This window comes from Tenrec ecaudatus, chromosome 4 (assembly GCF_050624435.1).
Source record: "Tenrec ecaudatus isolate mTenEca1 chromosome 4, mTenEca1.hap1, whole genome shotgun sequence".
In the NCBI taxonomy this organism is placed as follows: Eukaryota; Metazoa; Chordata; class Mammalia; order Afrosoricida; family Tenrecidae; genus Tenrec; species Tenrec ecaudatus.
The window spans coordinates 136937953-136953381 of NC_134533.1; the positions used below are offsets into that span (position 1 = coordinate 136937953).

Below are 15429 nucleotides of genomic sequence, written 5' to 3' on the forward strand. Positions count from 1 at the left end.
AAAACGTGTACAGGAAAGTTTACAGCAGCATTACACTCAACATGCCACGTGCAGAAACCGCCAAATGGCCATCCAAGCATGACTCAATAAACCAAAATACACTAACTTAATAAAATAGACACGAATCTACTAGAAGAGAGAATGAAGTTACGCTGACCTGGACGACCCCTGCAGACAGGACGCTAAGGGAAAGGTGTCAGATAAAACCTCTGCGTGCCGTATGGCTTCAAAAGCATGAAGTCACAGGGAAGAAAGGTAAGCGAGGCTGCCCAGGGACTAGATAGGGAATGCCTCTACTGATCAGAGAGTTTCTTTCTAGGTTGATGGAAATATTCTAAAATTGCCTAGTGGTGATTATTGCACAACTCTGTATTCATTAATATTCCTCTTTAATTGCACACTTTTAAAAGGTGAATTTTATGGAATGAGAATTTTAACTCAATAATACTTATTTTAAACATTATTTCAGAGATATTTTAAAAGCCTTATTAAAACACAAGAAGACGGATCTCATTATTCAATATAATTTCATGTATTCACTAAATTTGGCGCTAAAAGATTTGGACTTATATTACTTACCATCTCCTTAAAAACTTCACCTTGAGGGTGAATAAAATCTTTCTAATCCTGAGACTATGTAAAAAAAAAACCAAAATGCCACTAATTCTGTTAATTCCAAGTAAATTCCTAAAATGTTCTAGGCAACAGAGACATTGATGTGACATATATACATAGTCTGAATAGTTCAGCTTAGATTGTTTTAAAAAATCCATCATTTTAAACGTAATTCAAGAATTAAGTCAATTTTTCACTTTAATTGAAAGTCCAACTAGTAAATAAGAATTACATATGAAGATATACAAACTCAGCCAACAGAAACATACCATAAATATAATCACAGCACAGCAAGGTGAGTACAGTAACAATAAATGTTCTGCTCAAAGAATATGAAAACAATATGAACAAATGTGCCTTATTCAAATTGTCACATAAGTAGACTACTGAGTTAGAAAGCATAAAAGCTCAACCACTACTTACAAAAACTAAAAAGCCAAAGTCTAGCTCACAGTTGAAGTACTGAAAGTGCTATTGGCAGCAGCTTCTCTGAATTCAAAGGACTTACAGGCTTTTTGGTTTCTATCACAAGAAGAGATGGTGGTCGTTCATTGGATGACTGACTTGGAGGATTTTTTTGATCTGCAAATCTTGAAGATGGTTTATAAATTTTACCTCTTTTTTCATCCGTTTCATGTTCCTCTGAAATTTAAAATATTAAGTTTCAAAACAAATTTCACATCATTTGGATTTTATTTACCATTTTTACATCAAAATAAAAAACTTTAGTATTCAGATTTGTCACTGATAAAAATATAAAGTTAATATTACTGTCATTCCTTAAAAAACATCAATTTAATCACTTAGAGTAACATTATAAAACATGTGAAATTTTAGTAAATGCACTGCAGTCTCTACACCTGAAAGGTACAAAATATTCTTCAATGTTATCTGGCTCCAACTTCTCACTAACCAACTCTGGACATTTATTTTGCCAATACACATCACAACTAGGGAGCACTAATGGGAAATGGGAAACCCTGAAGCAGTCACATTCTTTCATCCTATCTAGCAACAGTCAATCAAGGAATATGACCTGCTCAAGGATTACAATATTCACACTTACCTTTAGCTGCATTCACAACACCACCTCGTACAAATGTTTTCACTTTATTACCATCACTTCCTTCAAAAGCAGCAAGAAATTCCTCATAGATCTCAGCAGCTGCCTTTTCATCCTCCTAACGTACATCAAAACACTAATGGTTAATAAATAATATAAAAATTCTCCCTGATAATGACAATTTGTGAATGATGAAGGGTTCATGAGGTAGGAGGGAGTGGGGAGGGAGGAGGAAAATGAGCAGCTGATATTAAGGGCTAAGTGGAAGGCAAATGTTTTGAGAATGATGATGGCAACAAATGTACATATGCGCTTGACACAATGGATAGTGATAAGAATTGTACAAGCCCCCAATAAAATGATTTTTTTTAATTCTCCCTGAACATAGGGTTAAATTTATCAATGAATAATACAATCTTCCCTCTCTGGGGAAAGTAGCCCTAAATAAGTAGTGAGATCGTTAATAGAGCCATATTCCAAGCCCACTGCCCAAAGTGAATTCTGACTTACCGCAGTCCTATGCAGGGTTTCTGAGGCTATAAATCTTTAACAGTAATAGGAAACCTCATCTTTTTCCTAAGGAACAGCTGGTGGACTTGAATTGCCAGCCTTGTGGTTGGCAGTTCAATGTTTACCCCACAGTACAGCTAAGGCTCCTAGAATTCTTAGTTGATATTAAATATTAACTTTCAAACTAATAGAAGTTTTACTACTTTGCTGGCAATTAGTGCAACGAGAAAAAGATCCACTAGTTTTATGTGGACATGTAAATTTGCTTAATGATTCAAATGCTAAATTATCTGAGTACTGACAATAAGATATGCTATTCTATTAATGCTTATAGAATTTCCAAGGCATGTTAAGAAAGGTGTATGCTTCAAACTCTCCGAGATAAGAGTACTACATTACTACTCCAGTCTCTAAATTTCTGCTCTAGGTAGATGGTATTTATTGTTTGAAAAAGCTCAGAGCAAAAGACATAAAAAAATTTTTTTAAAAAGCTCAGAGCATTATCATTTTCAATTATGAATATTCTAAGCATCCTCAAAACATGTATGAATAGAAAGGTCAACAGCACAAAACAGGTAATCCACATACAAATATAATGGTGGTGTGTGCTGCCCAAAATGAGCCCCCCGTGCAGCAGAAGTGCCCCACAGGTTTTCCAGGCGTCATCTGCACAGGAGCGGCCCAGGTCTTTCTCCTCCAGAGCTCCTGTGAGCCAGCAGCCCAGTGCTTAGCCACCCCACCAACAGGGTTCCTGACTAACTGCGACAGCCCGTACAGCCAATACAAAGGTTTTCAAAAATGTTGGGCAGAGGATAGCCATTAGAGGGAAAGAAGGAATGCATCAATGTACTCCTCCACGTGACGTCTATCAGGGTACATGGCAAATACATGAAATGTAATTTTTTTGAAAAGTGAAATCACAAATACTAGCAGAAAACATGGAAAAATTCCTTTAAAGTTTAGGAATAGAGAAAAGAAATGAACTGGAAAACCAGAAACTTTTATAAGGAAAGCTGTCACATTTTATTACCTAAGAATAAATCATTTTCTCATGGAAAAAACAACTAAACACAATTGGCAAACTGGAGAAATTTGTGTACCACTTTGTAGACAAGGTGTAAATACACTTAATATAGACTAACTTACAAGGAAAAAAAGGCAGACAGTTCACAGAAACAAAGTCTGCTCAATCTTGCTTAAATGGAAAATGCAGAAGAAAAACTACCCCAAAAATCTTTTCGTTCAGCAAATTGGGACATGTAAGGAAAACAATCAATTATATATTGCTAGTTAGAAATTCAAGTTATTCTGCCCATCACAAGAGCAAGCTGAGTGTCTAGCAAATCCACCTTATGTATTTTCCAATAGTAATGTCACTTATGGAAACATTTTCCAAAGACACAGTAGAAAAAAAATCACAAAACAGAAAAACTATACATAACACTATTCTTTGCACGATTTACAATGGCAGAAAACCAGGCACAAATTTCTCAATAGCATTTCAGTTGAAAACTGTAACGATTATATACCTGTCCATACAGCTATTTAAAAATAAAATGAGGAAATTTTCTATCTTCTGCTACATAATACTCTGAATATAACTTTAGGTTAAAAAAAAAAGGCAAGGCCAAGAAGTGTCCTTTTAATAGCATGCTTTTGCTAACCTAAGAAAGGGGACAGGGATACGTTATGTGCTCTTATTTGCAAAAAGGGCAGAACAGGTTGGGGGCAGAACCTGCTACACAGAGGGGAGGAGAAGAAACAAGATGAATCCTCGAAGATACTCCTATTACCAATCTGACTTGGCAATGGAAGATGAAGATGCTCTGGAGGTCAGGAAACGTTGGGAAACCTTTCTCTACGCTAAACACTGACTGCTTCCTTAGACACACTCCTTTCCTTACGCATAATTCAAAAGACATTTTAGACATTACCTTTTTCTTTAATTCTTCTTGTTCTTTCTTACTTAATGTTCGCTTGGCTGTACTCATTTTCCCAATACTGAACGCTTTCAGTTTGTTTTCTAGAAGAGGCTATACAAAGAAAGAAAAAGCATACATTTACATATACAATGCTAACTATAACTTAAACACTTCACATGATTACAAAGTCTTAAGAATAGGTGGCTTGTTTTAAATTTATCAGTAGTACCCACGGGTAAGTTTTGATAAAATTACTCATTAAGGAGTGTCTATTTGTTTTTTAACATAAAATCAAACAGAGAGGAAGATACCAAATCGTACAACTCATACAACCCATTTGTTGGCTGTAAGAGTTTAGTACAGGTGGTTCTGAGTAAAAAAATACAGTGCAAGAAAAGAGAACCTCAGATAGATAGACATTTTCAGCGTCCCAAAACAGGAATCCACCATTCCAGGTACCATAAATGGCATATTTACATTTAGAATTCAGTAAATTAATTCATTCACTATAAATAATACCTATGATTATGAGCATATGAACTTAATTTTCTTCATTAAGAATGTATCATCCATTGTATTTTAGGTTTCAGTCTACCTGGGCCTATACAGATTAATTATGAATATAAGAAAATAGTAGTTTCATGAATTCTTCCATTTAACCTAGAAGTAATTTTCCTGTAGAATATCGCCTGAGAAAATTATCTACAGACCTACAGGTGTTCAGTTTGTTATTCAGTCAGTCACGTAAGTGTCATTATGATTCTTTTCTTTAAACGTTTTCTAGGGGCTCATACAACTCTTATCCCAATCCATGCATACATCAATTGTGTAAAGCACTCTTCTTGTACATTCACTGCCCTCATCATTTTCAAAGCATTTGCTCTCCACTTATACCGTTATGATTCCTGTCTAGAAACTTTAAAGAGAAATGTTTGCTAAATATAACCTAACCTAAAATATAAATGTGTAATTGAAATCTTACAATTGAAATTGAAAACTGATTTTCCCCCTACACGGTAAATTACAAATTTAAGCTTTGTCAATCCCTTTGTAATTAAATGGCCTTTCTACAGAGGCTCTCTGTGACTACTCACTATGTTTTAATCATCTATGTATTTCCAGTTACAAATATGTAACTGATCATCAATCATTCACATCCAAAACCTCTTGTTTTTTTAAGTAAAAATTTTAAATGAAATATATTTCACATACATGCTAAAACACTTTACATGTTTTATCATTAACGCTATATTATACTCTTTATCAAAACTTACTCTTGAGAGGTTCTGATGGGGAGAATCACAAAGATTTTCACGGTTACTTTCACTCCTATAATTATGTTTTCGTGGGCTCTTTGGTCGTGTCCGAGATGGCACATCACTATCTGAGGGTCCCGATGAATCCATCTTCAGAAAAAATATAATTTATTCTTAGAAAGGTCAATATATAGTACTGAAAGCTAAAAGTAACTCAAATGTCCAAATGATGACATTATACCCTACCAAAATTCACATTGCTTAGTATAAGCTCTGATCTCATCAGAAAGGTCACATACAGAGGTAGTTTTCAATAATTCTGATTTGTATTTGAAAGTTCTAAGTTTACTGCTAACAACAAATAATTTTCCTTGAAATTTAACAAATACATTTCTACATTTTCAAGAAAAATGTCTACCACATACTTAAGTCTGAGACTAGCCAGTTTGTGGGTCAGCCTTTCTCTCAAGTTAACATAGTACTTCATGGGAGGAGAAAAAAATCAGCCAGTTCATTTTTCAATTCAAACAATCACACAGATATTGTCCCCTAAGCACAAACATCATACTTTACTGAATGTGGAGCCCTGGTGGCGTAGTGGTTACAAGTTGGGCTGCTAACTACAAGATCAGCAGCTTGAAGTGACCAGCAGCTTCACAGGAGAATGAGGCTTTCTACTCCCATAGTTACGGATTCCGAAATTCACAGGGGCCATTCTACTTTGTTCTATAGTAGCGACGAGTCAGAATTGGCTTGGTGGCATTGAGTTATGCATTAACGTAATTTCACCACAAAAATTTAAGAGACCCAAACACAAGGTCAACACGGAAATAATACTGTTAATAAAATTTTTATCGCTTCATCAAGAACATTCAAGCGAGTGTGTTTTCTCTGTGCCTAATAGTGAAGTACCCCGGCAGTGTAATGGTTATGCTACAATATGGTACACAATATGGCATGGTTGGCAGTTTGAAACCAGCAGCTTCTCAGGAGAAAGACTGAGCTTTCTATTCCCATGAAGTCACAGTCGGGGAAACCAACGGGGGGTCACTATGAATCAGCAGTTATGATTCAGTCCATAAACTCTTTTATAGCTTTGATTTTTCTTAAAAGTTTAATTTAAAAACTCAGCTCTTCAAGCTAGCTCATCTTCGCACAAAGTTTTGGGTACCCATTAAGTCAAATGCTTGCTGAGGCCAAAGTGCTCACTGAGAACTGAAATCGCTGAACCATGTGAAGAGCCCAACATTGGTAGCTAGTGCATCAATGATGATAGGTGGTCTTCTTCCACCAATCTCTGGACTCATGGCTCACTTTGTGTCTTCCTGACCTACCGTAAAGCACTTAATCCATCTAAAAACTGATGTTTTCAGCGGGGCAGCATTCCTATACACTTGTTCCAAGTTTCAGTTATTTAGGAAGATGTCCCTTTGAATTTTGTTAAAACTATTATTAGCATTGACTGCAAACTAATTTTTGGTGGCACAGAAAGTATCCCTTTTTTTGACGGCACTGTAACAAAACCAAGGCAAGGATATTACTGTGAGAACTTGTCGTTGGGCACCCACTGATTACAGACATGTTTAAATATGTTTTATTCAGGGAAAAAAACACAACTGTCCATACATGAATTATAACAGGGGCAATACTTCTTGACTTGCCCTCGTACAAAATTATGTAAGCATAATAAAAATATGGAAATATAGATACTAGGTTTTTAACAGTCACAGGGGACCTGCAAGAAAAACATTAAAAAAGAGAGTGCCTAGCAAAATAGTGAAAGAAAAAAGGCCTATAATCACATTAAGTTATCAAGCAAAATCATAGGTGTAGGGAATATACAAAAAGAGAAATTAAATTTCAAAGACAAAGACAGATTCCATTTTATACTCACATGTGCATCTGAAGATCCAGATGAGTGAACATCTGATGACCTTGTCTGCAATATTAAAAAAAGAAAGTCAGTATTTAAATGATCAGAAAATGTCTATACTAACAAAATAAAGTCCTCACATTAGTCTTTCCAATCTTGTAAGAATTTCTTCCCAGTTAATAAAATTAAACAAAACAATCTGATCAAATAGAAGTTCAAGTCAATTCTTTAAAATTCCAAATGCATATATTCCAAACATGATCTACACTAGTGGATTGTAACTAAGACACATTTATCTTTCCAGGTTAGAGACTAGAAACCTTACTACTGGTTTCAAAATAGAATTTTTGCAAAAAAACTTTTGTCAAGTCATAAGATACACAAGACACTGCCAGGAGCAAGCTCTCATAACACTGAAGGGGGTGGGGGGAGTGCTTTTCCTTTCTCCAACCAACCAACAAGCCAATTCTAGCGTAAGAAAACCCACACATAAATCCTTGCTACCTAATAGTTCTGAAGAAACGAATTCCTCAGAAATAGTTCAAGAAAAAGTTAATCCTACTGTCAAATTCCCCAACAGACTACCAGGTATAACTTGTTTTCGGGATCATTTCTGTGCCAATATGCCACAAGGACAGTATCCAAATAAAGGTACTTTGAAGGAATGTCAAGTATTACAATTTGATCTTATTTTTTTCCTTTTTGGTCTTCATTTCAAATTATGTATGACCTAACAGTAATTTGTTTCTTCACTATCCATCTAAGAAAAAAAGTCAAGCTGCAATGCTACTAAGTAAAACATACATAGTTCTCTATGAGATTTTTATTTAGAGGTCTAGGATTAAACGTTAGCATTCAGCTTTTTAATTTTTAACTTGAAGATACTACGTAGTGAGAGTTCACTTGTGTTCATTTATATTTGTGTGAAAAGCACAATAAAAAACCTTGGAATCACAAAGATCTCACCTGACTCTAGCTCCTAGTTCTAAATTCTAAACAAAATGCCTAAAACATTAATTTTCAAGAAAATGTTGACTATTCCTATATTATAGGAAGATTTCATATGGTCTGTACTGTATTGCCTTGCTATGTCTCAGCATAAGGCTTAGTATTACTTGTCAGATTTTCGTGAGTCACTCACTGTGCCTCCTCTGAGCTTCACTAACCCCTACCTCGTTCTTTCTGTCCATCTGTTTCCCATCTGTATTAACACGTCCCCATCATCCACTAGCTAACCATTTTTGAAAGCTAAAATGGTATAGGAGAAATTCTTTACAATATTTCAGTTTAACTCTGTGAAACAACATTTTGAAATTCATCCACTTAGAACTTAGTATTTAGAACTCAAGAGAATTTTTATTATATTGAGATGACTCCCAATTCTTGATCTGCATTGTGAAGTCACACTCTGCATATCTTAAACTTCCTCCTGGACATCTTGACCCAAATCCCTCTCAAATTAGCTCTTCATTTTAACCTTCTGATTTCTGGCATTGGGTTGCAACTCTCAATCCCTCCATCTAAAAGTAATACAATTATAAGAGAACTGGTTGTGGGGTCAGATTTCTTGGGTATGAAAGTAGATTTTAGCATTTACTATCTTTATAACCTTGGGCCTAGCTTCTTCATCTGTACACTAAACACATCCTGCCTCAGGATTGTGAAGAGCAACATCCAGTAGCAGCACTTAAGACTGTTCTTAGAATAGTCACTGGTCAACATGTGCAGCCAGCAGCGGCCAAGATCATTCTGGATGCTTGCCATCTATACCTTTATTCCCATTAGCAACTGTAGCCAGATCCCTTCCACCTCCTCTGGTAGCTCTTCCTCAGTGGCCTTTACCCCTTATACCAGTGGTTCTCAATCTGTGGGCCACGACCCCTTTGGGGGGGAGGGTCAAACAACCCTTCACAGAGGTCGCCCGATTCATAACAGTAGCAAAATTACAGTTATGAAGTAGCAACAAAAAAAAATATATGGTTGGGGGAACTGTATTAAAGGGTCACATTAGAAAGATTGAAACCACTGTCATATACACATAAACTAGTAATTCTTTATTCAAGCATTTATTAAGCAACTCTTATTGGTTGGTACTGTACCTGACAATGGAGATACAAAATAAAGACACCTCTGGTCCTTCTCACTGTCTTTGAGTCAACTCGTAACACCCCTACACAACAACTGCCCCTCTGGATAGAACTGCCCCTCTGGGTTTCCAAGAATCTAACTCTTTACAGGAGTAAAACGCCAATTTTTTCACCCATGTAGCAGTTCGTGGTTTTGAGCTGCTAACAGCCCAATGTGTAACCCGCTACACATTAGGGGCTAATCAAAGGGAAACAAGCAACACAAGGTGGCTTGCCCTAAGAAGAAAACTTAATGGGTCAGCAAATGTTAGGAAAAGCATTCTCAAGAGAAGCCCGCAGATGAAATTTTTAAGCAATCTTCAATATCTAACTGTACCACTACAATAATCTCCAAACCAGTTCTCGTTTCCAAATCCTTCCAAACTGGTAATCCCAAAATATCCTTTCTTAAAAGACTTTCCTGGCTCCAGTTTTCTTCCACAACTGGCACCACTTTAACTTTCCAATCTCATTTTATTCCTCAGAAGCCCTGGTGGCACAGTAGTTCCAAGCTGGACTGCACTTCTCAGTTGACAGATCGAAACCACCAGAGGCTCCAAGGGGGGAAGACAGTGCTTTATACTCGTTATTAAACCGTTACAGTCTCAGAAACTCACAAGGCAGTTCTACCCTGCCCTATAGGGTCGCTGAGTTGGCTTTGGCTTGATGACAGTGAGGTTGAGTTTTCTTTTATTCCTCATGTGTGATTTACCCTATGAACTGGCTAAACCAAATCATGTACAAATCCATTTTCCAGAACTTTGCTTCATCTCATAACTATGTCTCATACTGCTGTGACTGAAAGGCTGACAGTTCAACACTCCAGTCTTGCTCTGGCGAGAGAAAAGACCTAACAACCAGTGCCCAGAAATATTCCAGCTGAAGAAACCTTGCAGGGAGCTAGTTCTACCCTGTCCTATACGGCCCGAGTCAAAACGGACTCAATGGCAAATAACTCAAATTCCGCTATTCTCTTAAAGCCACTTCTCTGCTCTATTAAAACAAGTGTTACTTGTTTCCCTAACTCATAGACCACTGATTTCTTTGTTGAAATCCAGTCAGAAGGAAATGTAGAGGTTATTTAATTTAATTTCTTTTTATGATTAAGAGATATTACCGTATGTGATTTTGACTACTGTCAGTGGCAAAAAAATTTACATTTTACATTTTAAATGGCTTCCTTAATATCTATATACATAACACATAAGAACTGCTGAAGTAGAATTAACATAAAACAAACTAACTGTTCACTTCGTCTGTATTGTAGAACAATTAATCAATCCACTCCTCTACTCTTCCCACATCAAAGAACAGAGATCAAACTGGAATCCTAGTGGCACAGTGAGGATACACATTGTGCTGCTAACCTAACCCTCAGGTCAGCAGTTCAGACTCAGCAGGCACCCTGAGGGGGTGGGGGGGTGGCTATACCTGTAAAGAATTACCACCTCTGAAACCCACAGGGGCCATTCTACCCTGTCCTATAGGGTTGCTGTGAGTTGGAATACTCATGGCAGTTTGGTTTGGGTTTAGTATTGTAGTATTAGTCATAATGATCTTTAATGTCCTCCAATAAATTCTGGGTTACTGTGTTCCAAATAAAGCAACAGTTTAAATGTCATTATGATAGCTGAAAAGAGTATTTTTCTCAGTATTAAAACTTTTCCAGACATTTATTTCCTCTAAGGACAAAATAGAGGGGCAAAAGAGCTAATATTTCTTACATGTTATAAACACTAGCTTGTTCATTCCTTTTACCAACTCTGCTTTTTAAAAAAAAGGTAATTTCTATATACCATATTACAAAATAGAAGACTGAGGCTCAAGAGTTTAAGCAAAATTACAAATCTATCTAGGTACCAAGTCAAAATTTGAATTTGACTGTCCATTATCTAAATCTGTAATCTTTTCAATGTGTCATATCTCCATATTAATGAAGGGGTCCAGACAGTGCAATGGGAGCCTAGCTACAAACTGAAGTCAGCAGTTCAAATACTCCAGCATCTCTGCTGAAGATTTAGCAGTCTATGGCAGTTCTACATTATCTACAGGAACCCTAAATTGAAGCCAGCAGTTTAAAACCTCTCCAAGGTGAAAGAGGCTTTCTGCTTTCATAAAGAGTCACAGCCTCAGAAACCCACAGGCAGTTCTATCCCGCCCTACAGGTCACCAGGATTCGGCATGAACTAGATGACAGTAAATTCTGCCTAGAGAATCACTGTGAGTCAGAATCAACTCAGCAGCACACACACCACCAATCAAAACTCACTGCCATCGATCGAACCAGTGCTGATTCATGGCGACCCCTGTGGGTTTTCAAGACTGTAACTACTGACAGGAGCAGAAAGCCCAGTCTTTCTCCCATAAAGCCATTGGCTGTTTCAAGCTGCCAACGCAATAGCAGCCCAACTCATAACCATTACACCACCAGCACAACCACTACTACTGTATTAATGGGGGGAAGATCGTGTCATCATTTGGGTCCTGAGATAAATGTCCTTTTACACATTTTAATGAACATGATAATCTTAAAGCAATGAACTGAAAACAGTACTGTAATGTTCAACAACTAATAAGGAAAAGCCACAAAATGAGGCCTAAACTCATACACTGAAATGTTTTTAATATAAAGCCTCAAGTAACATACTAATTACTTCAACAAAATTGTAAAACTTAGACATGAAAGATTAGTATGGATGTAGCTAGCTCTACTAAAAGCATCTGAAAAGCAAATGGGCCTGTTCAGGGGACAATCAAAAGAGTGAGGTACCCACATATTTCTCTCCCTCACATGGAAAGAGAAATGTGGTGTGAAGGGAAGAAAACAGACACTAGGTTTAAGCATTTATGAAATGCCACCAAAATTGCCCTTTTACTATAGTTTTTACATATAGAAAGGCTGACTGGTAAAAACCAAACTCACCTCCATTGAGTTAATTCCCACTCATAGGAGCCCTATAGGGCAGGGAAGAACTGCCCTGTGGGTTCACTCACAAAGCGGCTGGTGGTTTTGAACTACTGACTTTGTGATTAGCATCCCAAAAGGCTGCCCGTAGTAATTATGAACCAATTCTGAATATCACTCAACAAATGGCATAAAGATTCAGATGTATTAGAAACTGCGAAAGCAAGTATAAAACGGTTTTCTCTCAATTGTAAACGTGAGGCAAAGCTTGCGCCATCCTACCATAAACTTGTTAATCGATCTATAATTTTATACTCGAGTCTCTTTTATATATAAAACTCCCCAGAACTTTTAAGAGTATATATAGATTCTTGAATAAGCATCAAAATGCTATGCTTAACTACTCCGTAGCAGTAAATACCTAAGCAAAAGTGTATGTGTGTGTATACATACACACACACACACACATCTGTCGATATGGCAACACGATCACGAACGATAAACTACCCTGCAGCTCGTAGCTTTCACAAGACATGCATATGTTCCCATAAAAACCAAAAGCAATTCGCTGGCCAGAGGTGACTTCCAAGTGTACGGAAGTCCTCCTTTCAGGGGAACACTCACGCAGCGGTGGAATTTAAAAAGCCGGCCAGGCCCACAGCCCCCGGGCGGACTCGGACTCGCCCCTTGCCTTACTTCCTCTACAATGAGGTAAAGACCACGTGTGGAGTGGAGCGTGAACCTTGGCGGCGCAGCACTGCAAAGGCAGGCGCTCCCACGCCTGCACCTCCCTCCCACCCGCGTCCCTCCAGTATCAGCCCTCCGTCCGCAACTGGCGGTCCCGGCGGTTATTTATTCCCTGGAAGGCAGGCGGATAACCGAGGCAGGCCCAAAGCAGGTGAGCTCGAACGCCGAAGGAAGCGAAGCGCGGGCACAAGCTCCAGGAAGCGGTTCCCGCCTCTGCCGTGCACGGTCCCGGACGCCCCGGAATCCAAAGGCTGAGGCACCCAAGGCGTTTTCACGGCTTTCGGACCACACTCGGAGTCCTGATTTGGCCCCAGTGCCAAGCGCGGGCCGCACTCCTCACGCCCCCACCTCGGGGCCCGCCAGCCTCGAGCCGAACGCAGGCTGAGACTAAAGGAAGACAGCAGGCCTCTCAACCTGCGCACCACGGTGCAGCGGCGTCCCGGCCTCCCACGGGGACCCGAACGCACGCCCCCAACCCGTTCGCCTCCCCAGTGACCAGACGGGTCTGTAGGCCCGCACATGACGGCCAAAGACCCACTGACTTCCGAGATCTTCAAAGAAATTACCTTTGAACTGGCCTTCTGAGAACCGCCTGGCGTTTTGTCCGCCATCTTGAGCTTAGCCCCTCCTTCCGCGGCGGCGAGAGTCGAGCGCCGAACGAGCAGATCCCCGCGGAGCCCGCCAGAGGCCCCGGCGAGGTTGAGCAGTCGATTGACGAGACACGGAGTCCGGGCGGGCAGGCGGGCCACGCCGCGTGACTGCTGGCGCCAGTGCTCCCCCAGCGCAGCCCGCGCTCCTCCGTCCGTGTTCTGGAGGCTTCCGTGACCGTGCGGGGGGTTGCGTTGTCGCTCTAAGTAGAGAATGTCCTGGTGCTTCGGGCCCGGCTGAGAGCTCACGCTGCTTTCCAGGCCGGCTCGGGAGCAGGGGGCTGCTCTTTTCCAAGGAGAAACTGCTCAACGCGCGGAGCGCTCGCTTCAACTCAGAAAACTGGAACTGCGGCCAACTGCGAGTCTGGCGCCCGGTGAACAAAGACCCGGTTCGCGCCTCCTGGGGGCTTAGGGACAGGCACACTTGGAATCTGTTCACGTTACTGGGAAGTCGCCCGTGCTGAGATGGAGTTGGACCTGGGAACCCCAGAAGCGGGGCACTAGACCCAGTTTTGGAATGCAACGGTGCTCTTCCCCCATACACAGACTGCAAGGCGTCTGCAAAATGGACACGGTGCGAAATAACGAAAGAGTATTCCAAACCTAGCACACCTGTACATTTTCTGTCGTTTGAAATTATATTTTGCTGTTCGTTAAGATTTTATTCGCATAGGTGGAGAGCGCCATGCATTTGTAGGTGCTTGAGCCCTCCCACAGGAGCCCTGGTGGTGTGGTTACTCGCTGGATGCCTAACAGCGAGGTAAGTAGTTCAACGCCACCAGCTGCATCGTGGGAGAAAGCCAGGCTTTTCTACTCCCTTCGCGAGTTACGCTCTCAAGTGGAAGCCTACCTTGCCTTTTAAGGTCTCTTGAGTCAGAATTGAATCTATAACAGTTTGCTTAAGCCCTCCCAATTCCAACTCAGACCCTATAGGACACCGTAGAACATTGTTTACCTTCTTAAATGCTGGAATTTCAGAACGCAGGGAAAACTCGAAGGACGGCCAAAGCAGGAAAAGCATTTGAAATAAAAATCTTCTGGCAGTTCAAAGAAAGTGAATCAGTACAGCCCATTTTGCAGGGGACCACAAGCAGTTGAGTTTTACTGGAGCAAAAAGGCCTGGCTGAACCTTCAGTGTGGTATAAATAGACTCTAGTCACTTAAGAATTTAATCTGTCCAAGTCAATAATTCATGTACTGTGGTTCGTAGCCAGCATACTCTTGTACAATCGCCTTTTCTCAACTGTTTAAATTATTTACCATTGACTGAAATAATGACACTATTAATAAAATGGCCTTATGCCCCAGGGAGATGATTGATAAAAATATTAATGATATCTCTAAGGTGAACCAGAGACATATAAACTACAGATCTATGAATGGATTTGGGGCTTTGACTTAATTCTAGTCCAAATCTAAGAACAATGAGTTGTTATAACTTGGCCCTACTTGATAATTGTCTTCATGAAGACCTCCCTGAAGATGCAAGTGATACAGCAAAATGTGCTGAAGAAACCACATGGTGCCTGGCAATCAGAAAGAAGTGTCTTCAGCCATCTAAGGGAAATGTCAACTAGGTCCACATGGAAGAAGCAGACCAGCCTGTGTGATCCAAGGACTATAAGTAATATAATCCAAATCTGAAGCAGGGAATGGTTTCAGAGCTTAAATCCTGAACATCTGGCTGGCAGAAGGCTAGAGATGACAGTGGAACGCCAAGATCCATTTGCAGGATCTGCACATAGAGTAAGCCTTCAGTGAATTC

At 39.7% G+C, this 15429-nt stretch overlaps 1 protein-coding gene across 2 annotated transcripts in view; it reads right to left on the reverse strand.

Moving 5' to 3' along the window:
- The window catches only part of U2SURP (U2 snRNP associated SURP domain containing), a 58007-nt gene extending 44318 nt beyond the window's left edge, over window positions 1–13689 (reverse strand). For both annotated transcript variants that reach the window (XM_075546798.1, XM_075546796.1), the window contains exons 1-6: window positions 13584–13689; window positions 7261–7305; window positions 5385–5516; window positions 4123–4221; window positions 1682–1796; window positions 1124–1257 (exon numbers count right to left, since the gene is read on the reverse strand). In XM_075546798.1, coding sequence (XP_075402913.1) covers window positions 1124–1257; window positions 1682–1796; window positions 4123–4221; window positions 5385–5516; window positions 7261–7305; window positions 13584–13628 — 570 coding nt within the window. In that variant the 5' untranslated portion in view covers window positions 13629–13689. The remainder of the gene's footprint in view (window positions 1–1123; window positions 1258–1681; window positions 1797–4122; window positions 4222–5384; window positions 5517–7260; window positions 7306–13583) is intronic.
- Between the last annotated feature and the right edge of the window lie 1740 nt (window positions 13690–15429).